This window comes from Aythya fuligula, chromosome 3 (genome assembly GCF_009819795.1).
Source record: "Aythya fuligula isolate bAytFul2 chromosome 3, bAytFul2.pri, whole genome shotgun sequence".
Taxonomy (NCBI): domain Eukaryota; kingdom Metazoa; phylum Chordata; class Aves; order Anseriformes; family Anatidae; genus Aythya; species Aythya fuligula.
Genome location: NC_045561.1, coordinates 22,630,423 through 22,653,921, shown reverse-complemented (window position 1 = coordinate 22,653,921; position 23,499 = coordinate 22,630,423). Strand labels below are relative to the sequence as shown.

The 23,499-nt window shown below is 38.7% G+C and overlaps 1 protein-coding gene across 1 annotated transcript; it reads left to right on the top strand.

Annotated features, from left to right (window-relative positions):
- Positions 1 to 8,370: 8,370 nt before the first annotated feature.
- Positions 8,371 to 23,499, top strand: LBR (lamin B receptor). Its single transcript, XM_032184702.1, has 14 exons — positions 8,371 to 8,476; positions 12,568 to 12,742; positions 13,840 to 14,028; positions 15,101 to 15,184; positions 15,556 to 15,733; positions 16,348 to 16,544; positions 17,335 to 17,389; positions 18,291 to 18,485; positions 19,819 to 19,922; positions 20,300 to 20,425; positions 20,529 to 20,697; positions 21,643 to 21,723; positions 21,828 to 21,950; positions 23,095 to 23,499. The coding sequence occupies exons 2-14, from the start codon at positions 12,578 to 12,580 to the stop codon at positions 23,253 to 23,255; spliced, it is 1,827 nt and encodes a 608-aa protein (XP_032040593.1). The 5' UTR covers positions 8,371 to 8,476; positions 12,568 to 12,577; the 3' UTR covers positions 23,256 to 23,499.

The window sequence follows — 23,499 nt, the reverse complement described above, 5'->3', positions numbered from 1 at the left end:
AGCCAACATGCAGGACTGCAGGGGGAAGGTGGTACTGCAAGTGAGAGCATTTCAGAAACTGTCCTTTGTGTCCTGAACGTTGTAAGGTGTTTCCAGATACGCTGAACAGGAAAACTTCTGCAACTCCACTCTATCCCCTTACCCCAAGCCTTTGTGAAGCTCTCATGACTATACAAAGAGATTTTTTCATGTCAGGGTTCTGGGTGATGCTGCTTTATCCCCCTCCCTTTTTGTCTGCACAGAGAAAGGATGAGTGCTTCAAACTAGAAAATGCTTTAAAATCCCAGCTTTGAAACAAGGCTAGTGGGTGCCGTAATAATCTCTTCATTTCTGTTTAGCCTTGCCTGAAAGCTATCTGCAGAAGCAGCCCTGACTTTTTTTTTTGTTGTTTGTTTGGTTTGTTTTGTTTTTGCCATTGGCAGTTGTTTTGCTATTCTACCTGGGAACTTGGATAGTCCAAGGAATCATTTTGCAGCCGTCTGGCGCAGGACGCCACAGCTTCACCAAAAAGCTGGTGCAATGTTGGCAAAGGTCATACATCAGGGAGATGTGCTCCAGATAGTATTTTTATGTAAAGCTAATGGAAGAGAAACAGAAAATAAAGTGAATTGGCTATTTTTCAGGTTGCTGTGTGGTTTTCATACTTGGTTCCCCAACAGCCTTTGTATGGGAAAGGTTTCCTGCCTTTCTTTTCATCATCAAAAGTGTGTGTGTGGCAGATGAGTAACTCCAGATCTTTGTTGTAATAACCCCTGGGCCACACAACAGCAGCTTCACCTTAAAGAAATAGAGTGAGAAAAAGGGAAAAACCCAGTCTGATGCAATGCGAGGGTTTGTGGGTCCCCCAGAGCAAGGGCTTAGCACAGCAAGTGTGTTGCAGTAGGAAGGATCTATCCAGGTTAGGTTAGCTGGAGTAATTTTGAAGGGAAAGCACACTTCTGAAGCAAATAGAGCGAGCCGTATTGCCTGTTGGCATAAATGCAAAGCACGTATGACCAGGAAACATCTTTGTGTTTGTGCATGGGAGGGTGCTTTCAGGTCAGGTTTTCACTGAGGTTCGTTTGTAGCCAACAAAACGCTGGCTCCCTCCCACCTGTATTCAAATCATTGAGGTTATCCTGCCCAGCAGCCTGCTAGGAGGAGGCTGTAATTTCATGCAACTCGATGCCATGTGCTTGCATCTTGTGTATTTTTAGTTATTTATTATTTGATATTGGATTTTAAAACATATGTATCTTAAAGCAGAACCCTGTAACCTACTGCCCACGTGATTTCCAAATACGCTGTATGCGCAGCAGTCTATTTCTGGCCCTAAAATACTTGTCAAAGCTCTCTGGGACTGTGCAGCTCCGTGCAGAGCTGGGAAAAGTGTTTGTTAGCTGGCTGAACCACCCTACCAGGACACCGAACTAAGGCACTGATGCCTGCAGTAATGCTTTCTTTGAGAACAAAGTGTAGTTTCCTTTTGTGTGTATGTGGTTAAGTAGTGCAGAACAAATAAACATTGTGTGGGAATTGGTAGTAACAGAATTTATGTATTTATTTAATGTCTGAATCACTTGTTTCAATGATTTGTTGCCTTGGGAATGCCTGAGATTGCCACTGAAATCGTGAAAATTACATATACACCCATGGCGGGTACAGATGGCTGTTGCATTAACAGCCAGGGATAAATGGGGAGAATTTAAGAGAAAGACGAGAAAAGAGAAGACTGAAGTCTGCAAGTGTCTTTGCCTTTTATCTGTTCCAAAGTATTGGCTCACTGAAACTTCTCATATTAGTATTGTCTGTCATCACTCCTGTTCTGGGTGTTAGCTGCTCAGTGCTCAGCCAAAATTTGAAGATCAATTTGTGTGTTCTAAATGGTCCCCATATCACGTGTTGGTGGTAGGGTAGATGTATAGTCTTTGCAGGTAGGGAAGGAAGGTAAGAAAGATTTATGAGAATAAGGATGGTGTAAGGCAAGCCCTGAGGGGTTCTGATTCATTTACTGGAATTGTTCCTGGTGAAGCTAACTTTCTGCAGATATTCTTATAACAATTTTAAAAATTTATAACAATTTTAAAGTGGCAGGCACTGGCAGGAAAAAAAGTGAACCAAGTCCAAATGCCAAGTGCAGGGTTTTCAGTTTTGGTGACCGCATTTGAACGAATCTTCCTTTTGTTTCTTGCCAACACTTCTGTTTAAATGCTCCATCTTGAAAAAATAGATTGGAAAACCTACATTCATGGATATATTTCAACATGCTGGTAGAAACATAGACGTTGAAGTTCAAAGTTTAAAAGATTTAAATTACTGTATGTAAAAAATAATAATAAAAAACCAGTTGAACAGGTTTTATGAAATAAGTCAATTTCATTGAGAGTAGATATGCAGCGATAGCAGCTCATAAAGCCAAGGTATGTGAGTTCACCTTTTTTTTTTTTTTTTTTTTTTTTTTTTTTTTTTTTTTGGTGCATTGAGCTTACATTTCTGTTTATCATCAAATTATTTTCCAGCAGTCTGCAGCCCCACTGTCCATCCCTGTGTGGATCAACACGAACAGCTTTTGCAGGCTGCCATGCCATTCGCGAACTTGGTACCAGCAGTGTGCTGAACTCTTCATTTTTGGTACAAAGCCCGTTAAATATTACTTTCAGCTATTGAAAGAAGTTGTGCCTACTGTCAGTGACAGGCAGAAGAATCATAAAGCAGTTAAAAAAATAAAGCTGGACAGCCAACATTTTTGTGGGCAGAGCTGTGTATGTGTGTATATAAAGATTTTGAAGTGACATTTATTTATTTTTTTTTCCAGACACCAGAGAACTTTAACGATTTAGGGGTGCAATATGGTTAATGTGCTATAGCTGGGGGTTGAGGCCATTTTTTTCCCTACATCCAGCACAGTTTGTCACACAAGAAGCAGAGGAAGGTATCTTCTGTCCCTCCTGTCCTGCTGAGATTCCAGATGGCTGCAGCACATCAGCTGAGGTTGCTCTCTGCTCTGCAATGCTTTATTGAAGACTAAAGGTAATGGATTCAAGAACTAGAAGCCTACTGTGAATCTGTTTGTGAGTCAAGAGATGCTTGAAACCCAGCAGTGTCTTTTAAAAATATTTTAAAGTAATTAAGTTTTCTTCATTATTCTATAATTAAAACCACTTCCTGTTTAAATATTTACAATGCATGTAGCTCTGACATGTCTTGAAAATACTAAGAAATACTGCAGTATGTGTTTACTGTAATTTTTTGAAAATTGACTGCTTCAAGGGCTTCCTGCTGGAGTAATTTAACAATCGTGCTGCAAAAATAGGAAGGTAAGCAGCCCAGCCAAAGATACAGTAGCTAAAACTCTTATTTCAATACTCATTGCTTAGAGAATCAAAGAATCTACTTCCCTTAGTCAATACTGAGCCTTATTTATAAATTCATATACAATACAAAAAGGAAGTTTGGACTACTGTGGAGATCAAAGTTTCAATGTTTTTTTTCCTACCCCTGTTTAGAGAACTGACGTTGGTTTGCATGTGTCTGTATCCCTCTCCTTATTGCTGAGCGCAGCACTTGTTGATAGCCTTGGACATTTTTTTTAAAGCTGTTTCTGAAGATAAACGTTTTGCAAAACTCCCCAGAATACAAGCGCTCATCTTAATTTACCCAGAGCCACACTGTCTGTTAGTGTGCAGTTTCTTCATATGGTTTTAAGTTCAAATTTTATGTGCTATAAATTAAGACATAATGGGAAGCTTCTTCCATGATTAAGGGTGAAACCCCAGCCTTACTGAGGCCTGTGCAAACACAGCCTCTACAGATTCTGTTCAACAAAATTCAGAGGTTAATCCCCAAACTCCCGCTCCTTTTTAAAGAACCATTCTATCACAGAAAAATAAATAAATAAAATTCTATGCACTAATCTAAACTATCCCTAAATTGCCTGATCACATTCACATTCTTTAATCTTCACAATCGCGTTTTTTTTTTTTTTTAATGTATTGTCCTTAGTTTTTCCAACAGCATTTTCAGAAACAGAGGTGATTATTTTTTTGTCAATGAGCAAAATCGAGCCTGCCTTTTCTTTTATGTTATATCTTATGATTCAAAATGCATGGTGCATGTGTTCATCAGTGTATGCTCATCTGCAGCAGCTGTGTGTGTTGGGAAGGCAGCTGCCATCTGGGAGATTTCTTCCTCTAATGCAAATAGTGGAGATCTTTTCACTAGACAGGCTAAGAAAATTTGATCATATATAATACTAGAGAAGGAGAGAAAGTGTAGTGTGTGTGTGTATATATATACACACACATATATATATATGTACACACACACACACATTCTATAGTCTGTATAGAATAGGCACATATATATAGGACACATACGTATATAAATGCTTGTGTTTATGTAAGGTGGAGTTTTTAAGTCTGTGAGCCATATGGGTATTTTCTTCCACAGAGGCAAAGAGCTAATCAAGAGAGGAAATAGAAGCTAATTACCCCACCCACCTCTGAAGCCTCCGTTAAAGCCATTTATCATCACGCTTCTCAACTTGCTTGGGTTGGCAACTTTATAGGAGGGCTGTATTTTGAAGCCTTTCTAGACTACCTATAAAAATAGTGGTTAAAAACAAAACAAACAAGCAAACAAAATATCCCATAAAGTATCAGCAATACTTGTCTTAAGTATAGAGATGGCTAGGTATGGTTCGGATGCACATTCACTGGGCAGTTAGGCTATTAGATGTGTGACTGAAAAACATCAGCTTTGAACAGAAATGTTGGAGGGGTTTTTAGAGCTAAACAAACTGAGGAGAGTTCATGATCAGCACCAACTGCTGCAGTGTGCTACAGCTGTATTTCCCAAATATTGCAAATCTTTGTACCCTTAATGCTGCTGAAGTGGTTTGATGAATTTAAAATATTTTTAACCCTGTGAAAGATAAACTGATATTAGTATCAGATTTTTCTGTAAAACGAAAAACAGAAAGAGAAAAAATATACACTGTAAAAATTATTATGTAACAATGAAAAATAAAGGTTAAAGGATTTATAGTAGAACTTCACATTTCAGGAAGTGTTTACAGATCATTAATTAAAGAAAACAGGTTGGATATTACCTCAGTTAAGTTCCATAGACTTGACTTTAGCTGTGGCCCCTTTTGTGGGACCTGAGTTTTCATATGGCATTTAAAAAGGATGCTTTTATGAGCCTCCAGATGTATTAGCTAAATAGTTGGTACACACAATATTACCAGTTATTTGTAATACTGCAGGCAGCAGTAACTTGGTTAATAACAATTCAGGGGACTCAAACTGTCACCAATTCTGAGTTGTAAGTCTTGGAACATTAACATCAATTAAAGTTCCCAAGCTTTTAAAAATATCTTTTGATAGATTAAATCATTAAATTAAAGATAATACAGATAAGACGCTAAAGTTAAGATAAGATAATACAGATAAGACACTAAATTCAGTGCCTCTAGTCTTAAAGTGTGAAGTACCAAAATCTTAAGGGAACAAGGGTGTCTTGCTTTTTCAGGTAGATGTGATATTGTAGTGCTTAATATTTATTGCTAAAATTAAAAGCTGGGGAATTCTTTTCTCAGGTTTATGTTGTGGGATCAAGATGCTTTGTGTGTTGATTGCAAATTTCTCTGTTTCCGAGTTCTTTATAATAGAGACACAGACAACCTAACCAGCAGTAGTGCACACGTAATATCTTGGAGACGAAGGTCTGATTGGTTTCACATTTGTCCCATTTAATAGCTGATCTGAGATGGTCCAATCAATATATCTAAAACAATCCTTCAAATGTATACCATTACAAGCCTGCCAGTAAACCTTTTGATAATAAACAGCTCTAAATGGCACTACAGCTCCCTAATCCAGGTTCAATAAACAAATCCAAAAGAAAACCATTACTCTGAAAGTATATTTATTCTCTAAATGAGATTACAACTGAAAATCTTCATATTTAAGTATATTAATTGCAGGCCTCTGTTGCCAACAGAATGAAGCAGACTCATTCCAAGCATTAGTTGCTGTAATTAGATGTCTACTGTAAACAGCTCTTAATGTTATAATTGTAAACTGTGCAGTAGTAAAAAAAATAAATAAATAAATAAAATAAACAAACATAAAGTTAGCTGGAACTAAAACCATTTATTATTTGAAGCCAGAAATGAAGCTTCGATTGCATTCTTTCACATAGTAAATTGTTAAATGTCTTTCAGATAAAAGCTGATTGCTTTCATGCAGCTAAAGAATAAATTTATTCTGACAGCACTTATTTAAATCGATGCTTAAACGTTACTCTGTTTTTATCAAACCATTAATCTCACTTAAATGTCTTTTATTTCATTATATAATGAAAAATGACATGAATGCCTATGAAAATACAACTTTTGTTTGTTTGTTTGTTTGTTTGTTTTAAAAAGGAGGGATACAAAATAAATACATAGTTCCTGGGAAAATAAGATCACAAATAGAGATGTAGACAAAGCAGTGATGTTTAATGCTTTCTTCGTCTCTGTCTTTGACATTGGTGATGGACTCTGGGACCCCTGGAGCCCTGAGTTGCAGGACTGAGACTGTGGTAATGAGAAATTCCCTACCAACCCTGGACTTGTGTGGGATTGGCTGCTCCAGCTGTACGCATATGAGTTGATGGGACCTGCTGGGCTTCATCCCAGGGTACTCAGAAAACTGGCTGATGTCATCACAAGACCTCTCTCAATTATTTTTCAGTGGTCTTGGGAATCTGGAGAGGTCCCAGTTGACTGGAAGCTGGAAAATGTTCCAATTTCCAAGAAGACTAGGAAAGAAGATCCTGGTAATGATAAGCCTGACAGTCTCTCTTCAGTGCCTGGTAAAATTATGGAGAACATTATTCTGGAAGTTACTGAAAAACACCTGAAAGACAATGGTGTCATTGGTCACAGCCAGCATGGGGTCACTAAGGGAAAGTCCTATTTAATGAACTTAATCTCCTTTTATGACAAGGTCACCCACCTGGTTGACCAAGGGAAGCCACTTGTGATCTTTTTGGATTTCAGTAAAGCTTTTGATACTGTTTCTCCACAGTAGCTTTCTGGACAAAATGTCCACCATACAGCTAGATAAACAGGTAATACAATGGGTGAACAAACAGCTGATGGTTTTGGCTCTATAGGTTAAACAACTTGGATGTAGGACTTCAAGTTATACTAAATAAGTTTGTGGACAACACTAAACTGGGAGAAGGTGTTGACTCCCTTAAGGGTAGAGAAGCCTTGCAGAGAGATCTTGACAAATTAGAGAACTAGGCAATCACCATCAATATGAAGTTTAACAAGGGCACACGCTAGATTCTGCACCTGGGACTAGACAACCCTGGCTGTACACACAGACTAGAGAACACGAGGCTGGGGAGCCTACAACCTTCCCAGAGGCTGGGAAGCTACAACCTTTTTTTTTTTTTTTTTTTTTTTAAAGTGAACTTTTTTTTCCTTTTTTTTTTTTTTTTTTTTTTTTTTTTTAAGTGCAGTTAACTCACAAATAAAAGCAAGTGAGAAATCTCAGTTTAAAACTAGTTTATGGTTACAAAGGGCCCTATTTATGGTTATGGGTGTGTAGCTTTTTAGGTTTTGTTTCAGTTGTTGTTCTTTAATCTGATAATTTTGTTTTTGTGTAGCGTTGCTAGTCTCCTATATTGCAAAGCAGTGCTCTTGTCCTCTTGGGATCTGCCTGTGCCTGGTATTTTTCAACCTAGACTATGACTTGTCAACCTGCACTAGAATTTAAACAATTTAGGAGGTCCATAAACTCGGTACAAACGTGTTTGTATTGTGCTATTAAAGGACTTGGTGTTGTCCCAAGACCCCAACACTTGGGAGCAATCCTTTTAAAACCCGTTGCACTCGTTAACTCCTCCACCACCTCTTTGTGCCCAAAACCACGGCTGAGGCTTCCTGATTTCACAACACGCCAGCCGCTTCGGTGACCTTTCTAGAAAGATTGCCTCAAAAACGACAGCGTAAACGCGCGCCGCCCCCTCCTCCCCTCCGCACTTTATTTATTTTATTTTTTATTTTTATTTTTTTTTTTTTTTTGAAGAGTGCCTCTCTGTTTCACTACGGCTCGGCCCCGGGCACGCTGCGGCCGCCTTTGTGCTGGCGGGGAGGCGGCGGGGCCGTGCGGCGCAGGCGGCCTGAGGCGAGCCCGCTCCGCCCACCCCCCCCGCCTGAGCCCGCCGTGAGGAGGCCGCGCTCCCCTCCCCTCCCCTCCCCTCCCCGCACCGCGCCATCGCGCGGCAGCCAATGGCGAGGCGCCCCCCGCGATTCAAACCGCGCGGCCCGGCCAATCGACGCGCTTGGCGCCGGGCAGGGGGGCGTGGCCGGAGGCCGGACCGTTGCGCGGCCCTAACCGTCGCCTGCCGCGGCTGAGGAGGAGCGCGGCGCTCGGGGCCCGGTCGCGCTGCTCGGCGGAGGCCACGTCCCGCCCGGCCCGCTGCGGCCGGCCGCCAGGTAAGGGCTCGGCGGCGCCGGGAGGGGCGCGGACACACCCCCGCCTCCGCCGCCTGCCCGGGGGCAGCGCTCCGGCCAATCGCCGCCGCCGCCTCTCTGCGCCGGCGTCAGGGCCGCGGGGAGGCCTGGCGGGCCCCGCTGCGCTGCGCTGCGCTCCGCCGCTTGGAGGCTGCTGGAGGGCTCCCCGCGCTTGGGCCGCGCCGCCGCAGCGCCGCTCGGCCCCGGGGGCCTCCCCTCCCGCGTGGGGGGGCGCCGAGGGGCGGCCTGGCGCGGCGCGGCCCCTCCCCTCCCCTCCCTTCCCCCGCGGCGGAGGCCCCGCGCCAGGCCCGGGCTGGCGGTGCGGGCGGGGCCGCCCAGCGGGGCCTGGAGGCCGGGCCTCCGCCGCCTGCGGCGTGTGGGCGCCTTCCTGTCAACAGCGCGCCGCCGGGGCTCGCGGCCGCCCCTGGGTGCTCGGGGTTCAGGCGCTTTCCCTCTCCGCTGTCAGCGGTGAAAAGCACGGCTCCGAGGCCGCGGTTGGCTGGTTTTTAGCCGTTCGGTCGCTTTGTTGAGTTCAGCAGCGACTTTCCCTCTTCTGACATACACAGCGTTATCCACCAGCATTGAGGTGTCGCAATTAATACCTAGAATCACTGGCTATATATGAACTCTCCACAGCTTTTCCAAAAGGAAAGAAACCCCGCTATTATTTTCTTTTTTAATTTCTCAAAACGCAGCACTTGGTGTGGTGTGATTTTCTAGGGACTACAAGCTCTAGTCATCTTCTTATTCATATTTTTTTGACTGAAATACCTTTCTGCGTATCTAGGGGGAGGGTCATTAAGAAAGACCAGAAATAGATCCATGGGGCAATATGTTTCTGTAACTAAACAGTTAGAACCATGAACCAAACAGTTTATGGTTCAGTCAGTAGTTATTTTCTTCTTGACCAAATTTAGCTTCCAGACATTTCTGCATTAATTCACTTGGCAGAGGATGCAAAATCCTTTTGAGCCATTTACTTAGATGCCGAGTTCCTTAAGGAAGTTCATAATTCCAAAAAAAAAAAAAAAAAAAAAACAAACCCACAAATTTCATCTTAGGAGTCATTGAGGCTACTTGCATTCAGGTACCTATCCAGTGCAGCATTTGCTGTATGAAATAATTTGTCTTTGGAGATAATTTTGACATATATATATATATTTTGAAGCCCTTTGAGTTAAATAAAAGGTTTGCATAGGACCACAGTGAACAGTAAGCTGATGCCTTCTGATACACTGAAAATTATCAGAAACGTGTGTTTGAGCTTGAAAGAGTGCTAAATTCAAAATTAATTTCTAAAATGCAAGATTTTTTGTTGTTTTGTTTTTAAGGCATCCTATCTCTATTCTTTTATTTTTTTTGATGCCAGTAATGATTTTTGTTATCTGAAGAGATGAAAGTTGCCTTTAAATGATGTAGGTTTTTGAAGTGGGATATGTGGAATGAGGATTGCAAAACTCCCTTGCAGAGGGTACACTGGTGCAGGAGGTGGTAATTTCTGACAGGGTAACAAGTAATACTTTTTTTAGTGTTTAAGGTTTGGCATCATTATGAAGCTTTAATATTTAGAGAAAAATGGAAGAAACAAACTTTCCATTATTAATACTCTTTATCACTTTCAAATCAGAAAAGAATCTTTTCACTTGCTTAGATTAATTTACTAGTCTGGAATTTTGTATCACTGAGATCTATCTCAGGCTGAATAACTTAACACTTTTTTTAGATTCTTCTGCTTCAACCACATTTTCTAAATTCTCAAAGCCAACTCCAGCTCCATTTGAGTGCAAGATTGGAGGAGGAAAAGGTCTTGCTGCCTTTTAAAAAGAATTAAATAAGGTTTCCTTATCTTCAGTCTGTCTACTAAAACGCTGAGCTTTGAAGTTTGGCAGAGAGTTGCATTTTATTATCCCTATAAAAATGTATCTAATTTTTAAGTGGTTGTTATAAATCTTAAGAACCAATTTTAAGGCATAGATCGGGTTAGGACATCTGGTGAAATTCGTGCCTGGACTTGGTATAGAGGACTAGAACTTAGATTACATTTGGAAGAGGAGGAGGAAGCTGTAACTGAAAGAGATTGGGGGAAGAGCTGTAGTAGACACAAACCTCTTAGAGAGAGCTGGCTTGTGGCTAAGAGAACTGGACACAGAAACAGATGTGACATTGAGATCAAATCTTGAGCCCAAATGTGGTGATGAGGAAGTGCAACTCATTCAGTGAACAAGGGCAGAAAAGGCAGTAACCCCCAGGGAATTAAGTAGGACCAAGGAGAGAATGAAAAGAATTTCAGATGAAAGTAGAGAAATTGTATTTCATAGAGTCGTAAGGAACAAGCGTATGCAGTTTAAGGGGGTTAAACTCTCTGGAAAGAGACAGGATTGAATGAATTGAAATTCAGAAAGAGTAAGAAAGTAACAAGAGGTTGTGGCAAGAAACTGTTGGTAGAAAACAGATGAGCTGGAAGAGCCTGTGCCTACAGTACAAACATGGACTAGACCTCTTAAGTTTGTGGAGGTGCCAGTTTTACTGGTTGGCAAGCAGCAGTGAAATTAACTGATAAAACTTACTGTCTTAACTTCCTGAAATATTGTACAGCGAAGAGGATGGTCAGCTATTTCTGTTCTGAAGCAAATCACGATATTAACAGGAAATGAGGCAATTTTGCTGAGTTCTTGTTTTCTTTCTGATGTGGAGACCTACACAGGTATAAAATGTACCAACAGCAGGAACATCAGGCAGTGCCAAAAGTAAAGCTGACTGAACAGCCTTCTTTAGCTCTGCCCCCAGTGCGTTATGATGGTTTGCCAAAGAACCTGATTTTTTGCTGCAGGTTAGTTAATGTGTAATGAATGAGTATCTAGTTCAATATTTGTTTTCCAGTCGTTTTGTGGGGCTTCACATAGCAAACAAGATTTAAAAAATGCTTTGAAACAGAAACTTTTGCTGATTTTTTTTTTCTATTTCAAGTTCCAAAGTTCATTATACACATGGTGATAGCATGTAAGCTTCTGTGTATTTTACCCTAGATTTGTAAGATACCCTCACTCTATGTTGAGACCTGAGTCAGAATTTCAGGTAATAAGAATACCTTTTAGTATAGTTACTTATTTTTAGATGGCAATAGCTTAATATCAGGAACTTTTCAAAGTATTTCACAGGGCTTTATATTTAAAGGCATGATTTCAAGTTACAGTTTTTTCAGTACGCCAGCATAGGGGACCAAGGGCAGTAGTCAGTTAAGCCATATTCTGCTAAAATCAAGTAAAAACCTTATGGTGCAGACAGGGATGAAATAGGTGGAAAAAAGAAAATATTCAATCCCTATAGGAGCCAGAATTCTGGTGTTCCCTAGCTTTTGAATGTTTGGCGTAACAAATTGAAAGGCATAAGTAATGTGGCTAATCACAGAATCATAAAATGGTTTGGGTCAGAAGGTCCCCATAAAGATCCTCTAATTCCAACCCCCCTGCTGTGGGTAGGGGCACCTTCCACTGGACCAGATTGTCCAAAGCCTCATTGAACCAGCCTTGAAAACTTCCAGGGATGGGGCATCTACAACCTCTCTGGGCAACCTGGGCAAGTAATGTGTATGGAATAGACTGGTTAAAATAACAACATGTTATTTTTGCATTTAGGGATGAATGCTTATGTAATTTTTTAGAACCACAGAAAAGGAGGGTTAGAGGATGTTTAGATGTCATCTCATTTACTTTTTTTCCCCCCTCTAGATAGAATCAACTACATATATGTACTGGGTCAAATATATAGCCTGCTTTTGATGGTCTTTGATGGAGATTATGTAGAAGAATTATCTAGATGTACTATTAATGCATTTGGAACATTTTTCGTAGCATCTAACTACAGTCTTTGCTCTATTTTAAACCTATTTCTTCTGTCTAGTATTTGGGAAATGCATCACTTTTTTTTTTTTTTAATCAGGAAGCTTTTTGCATATTTAAGCTGAAGAGTTATTTACTTTAAAGCTTCCCTCTTCCAGCCTAAATGATGTGTAGACAGTAGGGGAAAAAATAAGCTTAATATTTGGACGTCATAACTATTAACTTATTTTCTAGGATTTGGAAAATGCCGAACCGAAGGTTTGCTGATGGCGAGGTGGTGATGGGTCGTTGGCCAGGAAGTGTCCTGTATTATGAAGTACAAGTGACTAATTACGATGATGTTACTCATCTTTATACCGTTAAGTACAAAGATGGGACTGAACTTGCTTTGAAAGAAAGTGATATAAAGGTGAGTATGCCTTCACAGAAATAACAGTATTGCTAATGGAAGGGTATATTGATTTTTGTGATGCAGATAAGAATACAATTTATGATTGCATAGTTGTTTTGCATATTTTTCATTAACTGTCTCCAAGAAATTGGTGCTAAACAATAGTTCTTCATTATGGGGCATCTCAAGTTCAGCATACTGTCCGTGTTTTTAAAGAAGCGTCATTATTTTCTTTAAGTTGTAAAAGCAGTGATACCTTTGGGGTGAAAAACGTCCTTCAGGAACTCTATAATACAGAGATTGCTTATAAAAATTATTTTCAGGTACCTTAGAAAGCCAGTAATTAGAGGCTTGATATTAATGTAGGTGAACTATACTTTTACCTTTTACTGGCAGTGTGTGTGAGCGACTGGCTTCTTTTTGGACAAAATGGTTTGGGCTTGAGCTAGAAAAAGTTGTTCATTGCTTTAAGAGTTTCTAACTTGTTTACTTTGTTTGCAGGTTAGCTAACTCTAACTGAGAAAGTACCTTCCTTTGTTGTAAAGCGTTTGTGCCTTATGAAAGTTGTATTGTGTAACTGTTACATGGCAAAATCAGAATTGCAGACTCCACTGAGAAATTAAAATGTATTCTTGTGGGGAAAACCTTATGGAATCACTTTTCATATCTAATATAATGATTTTTAGCTGACTTAATTTTTTCACATTTGAGTTGTGTTGCATTATGTAGATCATTGCATCTTGACATGGCAAATGTATTAATAAAGCCAAGTAAATGAAATGGTAGCCTTAATAGAAGTCATATACAAAGGCTTAAGTGAATAGTAGGCTTATGAGTTTGGTGCTCACATTTATAGATTGTCCTGATTTCTGTAGCTTTGACAGGAATTGTCAGCAGTTGGACTTTGGACAGGATTATTTAGGTATTACCAGCAAAATGAGTGTGCTATAATTACTTTTTCTTAACACTGTTGTGCAGTATCTATTAAAAAAAAATGAAAAGATAGTTCTGTGAAACTAAATGCCAGAGTCGTCTTCACAAAAAAATAATGCTTCTAAAGCTATTCTTTGGAGTGTCTAAGACAAGATTTTGCTTTCTTCCCCTTTTTCTGTTAGTCCCAATCATCGTTCAAGCACAGGAAGAGCCAGTCTTCTTCAAGTTCTCCTTCCAGAAGAAGTACTAGCAGGTCTCGATCTAGATCTCCTGGTCGGCCAGCAAAAGGCAGACGCCGTTCTTCTTCCCAAAGCAGAGAACATAAAGATGACAAAAAGAAAATTATTCAGGAAACCAATTTAGCTCTACTGGTATTGTTTTGCTTGCTTGTTTGTTCTTGGTTGCAGCATCACTTTTTTCCCCCAAAACATATTTTTATTTATACTGGGTTTATTACTGTAAGAGCCAGGTGTACTTCATGTTTCCTGAACAACATAATTAGGTGCAAAAATGTATCATAGAAATGCCTTATTACTTAGCAAATAGGCTTTCTAGCTTTCCACGTTGTGAAGAAATTGAAATCTTCTGTATGAATTCGGTAGTACTGTAAACAGTGTTTCTTCCACCCCATGTAGTCTTAAGATGTCTTCACATGAATACCTGTCTGAGATGTGGTCCCTAGAACTGGAAATTATTTTGCTATTTGCTATTGAAAATAGACCTTAGTTTTAGTTGGGCTTAAACTAAACCAAAACACCTTAAATTAAACGGACCATGTGTTCGTTTTAAGTAGCTTGTAGCCAGTGGTTACACTTTGGACAAAAAGATTAAAATATCGTTGTTCTTCTGGCTTTTAATTGAGAAGTTGGATTGATCTGTGGTTTTTTTTTTGTTTGTTTGTTTGTTTGTTTTTATGACTAATGACCTGGTCCTTTTATACAAAGCTTGTGTTAAAATAAAATACAACAATGAGTTGTCTTCCTCCAGTTGTATAGATTAGAGTGTTTTTGGAAGAGAATTTCTTAGAAGGTTGTTTAATAGAAAACCCAACTTTCACACTCGTGCATAGCACTGCCATGTACAGGACTCTGAAATTTCCTCTGTTTTAATAATATTACTAAATATGCATGTATTTTGTACTTGGCACTTCCTACTGATGAATTAAAAATAGAGTAGAGTTTCCAAGTTACCTCTTAATTCCATTCTTAATTAAAAAAAGCAAAAAGCATAGCAACCTTTGCCTTTTTTTAAATGGCTTCCCTTCTTTGTGAGCTGAAACTGTCTGTGCTTAGGATGTTGAACCTGCTTGTTTTTGTGTGGAGAAAACCAGAGCAGTTTCAGTTGAAACAAACTAGATCCTTCGTGTCCTTAATTGTTCACTTTATACTTGCACTTAATGGAGATAAATTTTCAGAAAGCTAAAATTATATTTCTTTTAACCAGAAACCAAGTGAGAACAACACCAGAAGGTACAATGGTGAACCTGACAGCACAGAGAGAAATGACACATCCAGCAAAATCTTGGAGGTATAACCGCAGAGAACATTGTTTTATGTTTTAATGTTTGTCCATAGAAAGTGATTTTTTCAGTCAAATCAGTTCTTTATTCCTGATGGCTAGCTAATGCACGGAGCAGAATAACTGATGGTTAGACCGGAAGGGAAGAGGGTGGGAACGGATAACCCATACTGGAACAGCTGCTGAGTATTTAATTTTGACTTACATGATTGCAGTGATAGTGGGTTTAGCGGGTTCTTGATTTAAAATGTATGTTTAAGTACTGTGTAGAAGTAGAATATATTGTATATTGTTGTGTTACAATGAATAATGTCCTGAGTAAAATAAGGTAAACTAACTAGTTTTTTTTTAGTAAAATCTTTTCATTCATGCATTATCAGCAAAAATTGAAACCAGACCTGGAAATAGAGCGTGTGCTTGATCAGTACAGCTTGCGTCCAAGAGAAGAAGAAAAGAAAAAAGAAGAGATATATTCAGAGAAAAAGGTTTTTGAGATGGTAAAAACTACTGAGAAAGTATCATCAAAAACAAAAGAGCTGGAGTTTGGTGGAAGATTTGGTATGTGTGCAAATTTTAGTAATAGTAGAACTTCACATTTTTTAGTTATTGACCATACTGTCCTATGAAGGACTGTTTTTCCTGTTTCTGGGCCTTAGTTGCAGACTCCAGAATCATATGACAGTACTTCAGTGATAGTCTAGAGTGATTTTGGTAAAAGTCAAAGAAATGCTATAACATATGGTTCTCTAGTGAAATGTTGTGGCGATCTTGATCCTGCACAGTGAGATTTGAGTATTTTATAAATCTTATCGGAAGTAACTAGCAAAGTTTTTTACATTTTTAAAGCTAAGTGCTTCAAACCTGGTAGTTTGATTCGTGATTCTTTATACTTTTTTGTTGTTGTTGTTGTTTTGACAGTTTTAAAGGGGTGTAATGGATGCAATCCTTTGGGTTGGTTATGTGACCCCCTGTGGGAGTGAGAGGAATAGTCTCTGTATCCTATTATGTGATTAAGGATTGCTGCTGTCTTGTTGCAGGGATAGACGATGATTTCTGTGCTACTAATGTTAGTATCAAGCTTTATTAGTGGGATCAAAAGTAGGTGTTTTTTTTTTTAATTTTTCTCATGCTCTCATGCTTATCTTCTAATACTGCATTATGTCTGTTTACAGGGACCTTTGTGCTGATATTTTTCCTACCTGCTACTGTATTCTACTTGCTGTTGATGTGTGAACAAGACGACCCCAGCCTTATGAACTTCCCTCCTCCTATGCCAGCACTTGAAAGTCTCTGGGAAGCTAGGGTGTTCGGTGTTTTTCTTCTGTGGTTTTTCCTTCAAGCTCTGTTCTACTTACTGCCGATTGGAAAGGTAAGCTGTTCAGTAGCAATTGCATCTTTATGGATAGTTGATTTGTGAGTTAGGCTGAAAGATGAGGTATGTTCATAATGCAGTGATTTTTGAAAGCAAATTAATTTCTTTTTCATATTAAGCTGACAGATAGCTACTGCTGATTTCTCTAAGCTTAAGAGAACACAGTTTGTTAGGAAATTAATGGCTATGCATTTCATAAGTTCTATAGTGGAAGAGGCAGAAAGCATAACATAGCAATTCAAAGCATGGATAAAATTTACGTAGCAGAATTCTAGAAGAATTCCAGGTATCTGACTTTTAAACCCGAAGACTGTTTACCCAGTTTCAGTTACTGATATTCAGTAGAAAAAAACTTCCCAGAAATTAAGATTACTTTCTAAAGCATGGAAGATCATATTAACTATTCAAGCCATATTAATCAGGCAAATGGTCTATTACAGTCTTCTTGTGACTTAAGGGATATTGCCAGGTTCTGAAAGAATACTAGAATAAATAGATCAGTCTGTCAAATTGTTCTGTTGGTACACCTGTTAAAAATGAGTGGAGCTGCTGCTCTGTTTTCTTGATGCTAGGAATAAGATTTTATTTTTTTTATTTGAAACTGATACCCTTTTTCTTTTGATATCCAAAGTGTGCTTTTAAAAACAGTGCATGGTCTTCAGATTTGAATACATCCAGCTAGTTAACTTGATTTGTGGTGGTGATGATGGAGATGTCCGTGATCGTCCTTCCCTTTCCAGTGCTCTCAAACTATTTTGTTGAAACATTATTGTTTTGTCCTTCCTAGGTTGTGGAAGGCCTACCTCTTTCAAATGGAACAAAACTGCAGTACAGGATAAATGGTAAGATGTGCTCGTTCTGAAATTTGAACCCCCTACCTGATTTGTAGTGCTCAGTACCACAAATTAATGATAACAAATGAAGAAAAATGCACTCTATAGTTAACCTAGATATCTGTTGTAAATTTATCATGAAACATGAGGCTCTTTTTGGAGCAGGATGGTTAGTAATGAAGGAACTAACTGCCACAAGAGCAAGGCATTAGATTATGCAGGGCATCTGTTTTACCATCCAGCTGTGCTTGGTGACGCTTGTCATATTCATTACATAATTGCTAAATAGGCAGTTACCTATTGGATTGTTAAGAATGCTTGTGTAACAATGACTGTTACTTGAAAGGAGATGTTCAGGAATGATCTGAAGAAATGTTATCCCATGTTTCTTAGGTCATCTTTTTGGATGTCTCTGATTTACAGACTAGTAAAAAGTGTGTTGTAGTTGATCTAGGATGTTCTTGCCTGTCAAAGAACAGTTCTGAGTCTTTGTTCAGCTATGATTTCATTTCCTATTTATCAGGCAAGTTTCTCACCTACATGTAAGTTTAGAGTACGGTTCAACACCCTTGAGCAGTCCTGCTTTTCCTGGCTTAAAGAGGAGAGTGTAGTTTGATGCCTCACCAGGTGTTCCAGACCACCTATTTGATTCATAGTCAGTTCAAAGACACTGCCTGTTGGTAAAGGAATTAAAATATTACATTAATAAGTTCAGTGGTGTTTTGTCATAGTCTTGTAAGATGCACCATTTTTAAATCTCACTTTAAGATGGAATAGGGCTACAATACTGGTAAACACTTAAATCTTGGAAGTAAATATGCAGACAGGCAGGACTGGGTAGATTCTAAGAATGACTTCACTTTTTTTTTTTTTAATTTTTACTAATATGGTTTTCTTCTACATCCCCTAGGGTTTTATGCTTTTGTTTTGACTGCTGCAATTATTGGAATATTATTATATTTTCAATTCGAACTTCATTATTTGTACGAACACTTCCTGCAGTTTGCAGTATCAGCTGCAGTTTTTTCTATGGGATTGAGCATTTATCTGTATATCCGGTCCCTGAAAGCACCTGAGGAAGACCTAGCACCAGGTGGAAATTCTGGTGAGTTAATATTTTGGATAATTTCCCTACAGTTATTTGCTACTGTTTTGTATTTATGAATTAAAGGTTAGATTTAAGGCAGGTTATTGTAGTACTGACTCTTGCTTTTTCCAAATGCAGAGAAATGTGGGGGAGAGAATCAGAAGGGCAAAAGTGGAAAAAACTCATGGGCCTGAGATAAAGACAAGTAAAAGAGGGAGAAAAAAAAAAAAGGGGGGGAGAAAAAAAAAAGGCAAAAAGCAATTGCTTGCCACCAGCCAACTGATGCTGAGCCAGTCCCTGAGTAATGGCGAGTAATGGCAACCTCTGGCAAGTCCCCCATACTCCTCCTACCCCCCTTTTTCCCATTTTATTTTTCTGAGCACGATGTTGCATTATATGGAATATTGCTTTGGTCAGTTTGGGTCACCTGTCCCCAGCTTTGTTCTCTCCCAGCCTCTTCTCTGCACCCAACCTATGTGCTGGGAGGGGCAGAGTGAAAAAATAAAGGAAACCTAGATGCTATATTAGCATTATTCAACAATAGCTAAAATGTGTTATCAACATTGTTTTGGTCACAAATCCAAAACTTGGCACCATAGAAGTTACTTTAAAGAAAATTAATTATACCCCAGCCAAAACTGGCACACTATATCGACCCAAACTGGTACACTTAAAAATGTCTTGGCTGGTCTAGTCCTGTACTTACGAGAAAAGAGTTTTGATTTTTGTTTTTTAATTTTTCTGTATTTGTGAAGAGGCTTATGTAGTTATCTTCATAGTACCCCAGTTGGTGGGACTTTTCCAGAAACAACTGGAAGGAAAAACTGAAAAGACATTTCAGTTAAGACATTAAGACATTCTGGCAGTGGGAAGTCAGGTACAGAACTAGAAGTAACAGTGGTTGTTAGCTGTTAACTCAATGCAGGGTGTCTAGAAGTTCAGGTAGTATTTTCCTTGTCCTTCTCTTGATACGCGGGTTGTTGTCATGGCTAAAGGAATTATTCACAGAGAAGAGTAAAGAAGTAGGAAGAAAAGTGGAATAACTTGGTATTAAGATCATCATGGATGATCTTCAGGATAAGGCTGAAAACAAGGAATAAAGTCAAAGAGAGATAAGACTACAGTAACTTCTGAAGTGTTTAGCCCTTCTAATAAATAAGATACCTGCATCTCTTAAAATACAAACCATTGCTTCATACTTTGCATATACTCTCAAATATTTTTTGCCAAAATGTTGCTTTTTTATTTATAATGACAGTACTTTCAGTATAGAGTAGCAAGTGCCTTATAGGGAACATAGTGATGGATAAAAGGACTGATATTTCTAACAAGGAGTGTGTCTCATCTGCAGGGTATCTTGTTTACGACTTCTTTACTGGACATGAATTGAACCCTCGTATTGGCAGTTTTGACCTTAAATACTTCTGTGAGTTGCGTCCAGGATTAATTGGCTGGGTGAGTCAGTAATCTGAGCTACTTCGTGACTTTTTTCCATGATAGATGCTAAGAATACAATATTTACTTAAAAACAGGAAAAATACACAGTTTTATGTTGATAAATTTGTAATGACTATTTTTATTTACTTCAGGACAACTACAAATCCTACATTTCTTTGGTTTGTGAAAAATGAAAACTTCTTTTTAAAGTACTCATGCTGAGGCTACTGCTTCAGAAAAGTGGTTAGTTACAAACTGTTGTCTCTGAACAGATTTTTTTTTTTTTTAATTTAAGTACCAGTCAAACCATCTATATTAAAATGTACTATAGTATGATAGAAAAAAACACTTGCTTTTACAAGGAAAACTTGTAATAAAATATTTTTTTTAACTAGGTTGTTATAAACTTGGTGATGCTCTTGGCTGAGATGAAGATACATAATCAGAGTATGCCATCTCTGTCAATGATACTCGTGAACAGCTTTCAGCTTCTTTATGTGGTAGATGCTCTTTGGAATGAGGTAAATAAACCTTCAACCCTGTATTAAACTGAAACAGTTTCTAATTGCAGTGTTTACATAATGAGGCTTTGTGAATTCTAAATTGCATCTTCCATGTTTCTAGGAAGCTGTTCTGACTACAATGGATATTACCCATGATGGATTTGGATTCATGCTCGCATTTGGAGATTTGGTATGGGTTCCATTTGTCTACAGTCTGCAGGCCTTCTATTTAGTTGGACATCCTACTGCAATTTCTTGGCCTGCTGCTGCTGCAATTATTATTCTGAATGGTAAGTTATAGTAGATGTTAATGTTACTGATAGTGACAATGTAGTACTAACTGTTAATTTGAGTTGTAAGGTGGGGGAGCTTCCACTGGGATGCAGTAATCATATTTTCTCTGTTAAGCACAGTTGGAGGACGCATGTGTTTGGCTATTGTTTAAAACAAAGAATGTGATATGATATTATTAAAGGAAGGATAAAGGAGAATCTGGACACCTATCTTGTTCGGTTGAGAAACATTTTTAGATGGATACAATCTAGACAGAGTTACAACTTAAAATGCATAGAATAGAGTGTTGCAGTTGCGTTTTAACATCACATCTGGAAAAGTATTGCTTCCTACTTTGAGTGTTTCTTCTAAAAACAACAAAAAAAACCCTGTTGGCTACAGTGTATTGAAGCTAGGGGAAAAGAGGTTTTGCTGTTTGTTTTTGTTAATTTTTATCTCCTTCCCCAATGCCCAATATATATATAGGCACTGTTTCCACACATCTCAGTGGAAATAATCTTCCAGCTGAGAACTTGAGAATGGATCTCATGTCTTCAGGGGACCTTAGATTTGCACCAATGTGGCCTTCTAGTTTGTTCCTTTTATCTAAGTAGTGAACTTGAAATAAAAAGTTAATTGTGAGCTTGACAAAATTGAAACACTTAGAAAGCGAAGGCATACATTTAATGTGTGTGATCCTCTTCAGATACAAATCTAAAGCTCGATGCAAAAATACAGCTCCTACTAGATCTTAGAAGTTGATCATTAACTTGTGAAAGCACACAGAACACAGTTTTCCAGTAGCATTTCTGCCTTGCTAGAGCTCTGAGATCTGGAGAATGTCTTTTCCTCAGAGACATAACTGATTTCAACGTAATAAGACTGACAGAAGGCATATGAATGCTTTTGAAGGTCAGGAAACAGAAAACACAGAATACGCAAAATAAATATTTTTTTTTCAGGTATTGGGTATTACATATTCCGTAGTGCAAATTCTCAGAAAAATAGTTTCCGAAGGAATCCAGCAGATCCCAAATTGGCCTGTAAGTGATTTTTTTTGATTTCTTCAACTTGCTTTACAGTGTCTCTTTTGGAATATTGGTGTGCACATTTCATTGTTGTATTGACTACAATACTCTCTTCACAGATCTGAAATTCATACCCACTGCAACTGGAAAAGGGCTTCTTGTTACAGGTTGGTGGGGTTTTGTCCGTCACCCTAATTATCTCGGTGACATCATCATGGCATTAGCATGGTCCCTACCCTGTGGTAAGTTCCTAAAATGAAAGTGGATTTTATTTAAATTGTTTTGGCATCTGACTGGTTTTGAAATGCAAAGTGATAATTATGAGATGATAAAAGCTGGAATTAAATGAATGGCAGCTTTACATGTTGCAAGGTTGATATGACACCTATTTTCTCTTAAATCTTCTCCTTTATATCTTAATATAGATTTGACACTTAGTTCTGACACTTGGTCATTCAATAATGCTGGGGTTTGTTTGCTAATAAATTCTTACTTTTTTCATTTTAAGGCTACTAGCTGTGCTATAGCATTTCCATAGAGAGTTTCTAGAAAGTTGCAAAGTTCTTTCAAGTTAGAAAAATGGCTTTGGGCTCCTCACTTGACTGAAGGCAATAATAAATAAATAAATACAAACACGTGTATAAAACACATAAATCAAAACACAAAAAAGAGCGTGGCAGGTCTTCTGAGGCAGACCTACTCCACCTCGTGGCACAATTGGATTTTTGCAGGCTGTGAGACATACACAGTTACAAAAGAGTGGGTCTTTGACCAAGTGGTTAGGGCCTTGACCAGGAGCATCAGCAAGGACAGGCTGCTGGAGTTGAAGTGTACCTCCAGACATTTTGGACTTTAATTGAAATTAGGCAATACTGATTAGCATATACACTTGCAGACTGTATCTTGGAAGAGGGTTCCTACATGAAAATGATGGACTTGAGTTCTCTGCCAGTAACTGCTTGGGGGAAGTGGGAGGGAAGTTTAGTGTGCTCTGAGCAAAGGTAGAGTTTACTATTTACCTACAAAACAGAGAAAACCTTGGGGGGCTCGTATGTGGCAGCCCTGTGCTGCAGAAGCTTAACTATTTGTGTGTTTGATAGCTAAAGAACTTAGATATTGGACAGCTTTACAGACATTGAGGGAGAAGTTGGTGGATTTTAAGACTATGAATTTTAAGGATTATTACTTGGGGAGGGGCGGGGGGGGAGCGCATTTATGTGCAAATATGTCATAATAGTTGTACCATCCTGATGAATGTTTGATACTCTACAATGAGTAAAAGGTGCTTCAGTTTGTAATGAGTTTACGTCAACACATGTTAATAACTAAAATTTTTGGTATTTTTAATGTATTAAAAATGATGTTCCTCACATTTTTTTTCTGCAGGTTTTAATCACATTTTGCCATATTTCTATGTGATTTATTTCATCTGCTTGCTTGTTCATCGGGAAGCTCGTGATGAACATCATTGTAAGAAAAAGTATGGCTTGGCATGGGAAAGGTATTGTCAGCGTGTACCATACCGCATATTTCCTTACATTTACTAGAGCGCTCCAGATACCTGTTTTGCAAATTACTTCTAAAGTTTCTTTGCAAATAAAAATATACCTCTTACCTTTGCACTTGGTCAATTTATTTAGGCTTTAAAAAAAAAAAAGTGACCAAACAGTGGAGTGCATCAACGAGTATTTGCAAGTAATCCTAAATCCGTGAGTTATGTGAACTGACTGTCTGTGACCTCAATTTAAAAAAAAATTGTGAATTTTAAAAAGTCTTGGAGCCCTAATTTTT

Coding starts and splice junctions, on each gene's coding strand:
- LBR (XM_032184702.1), top strand. CDS start 12,578: ATGCCGAACCGAAGGTTTGCTGATGGCGAGGTGGTGATGGGTCGTTGG. Junction 12,743..13,839: donor TGAAAGAAAGTGATATAAAG/GTGAGTATGCCT, acceptor TTTTTCTGTTAG/TCCCAATCATCGTTCAAGCA. Junction 15,185..15,555: donor CATCCAGCAAAATCTTGGAG/GTATAACCGCAG, acceptor ATGCATTATCAG/CAAAAATTGAAACCAGACCT.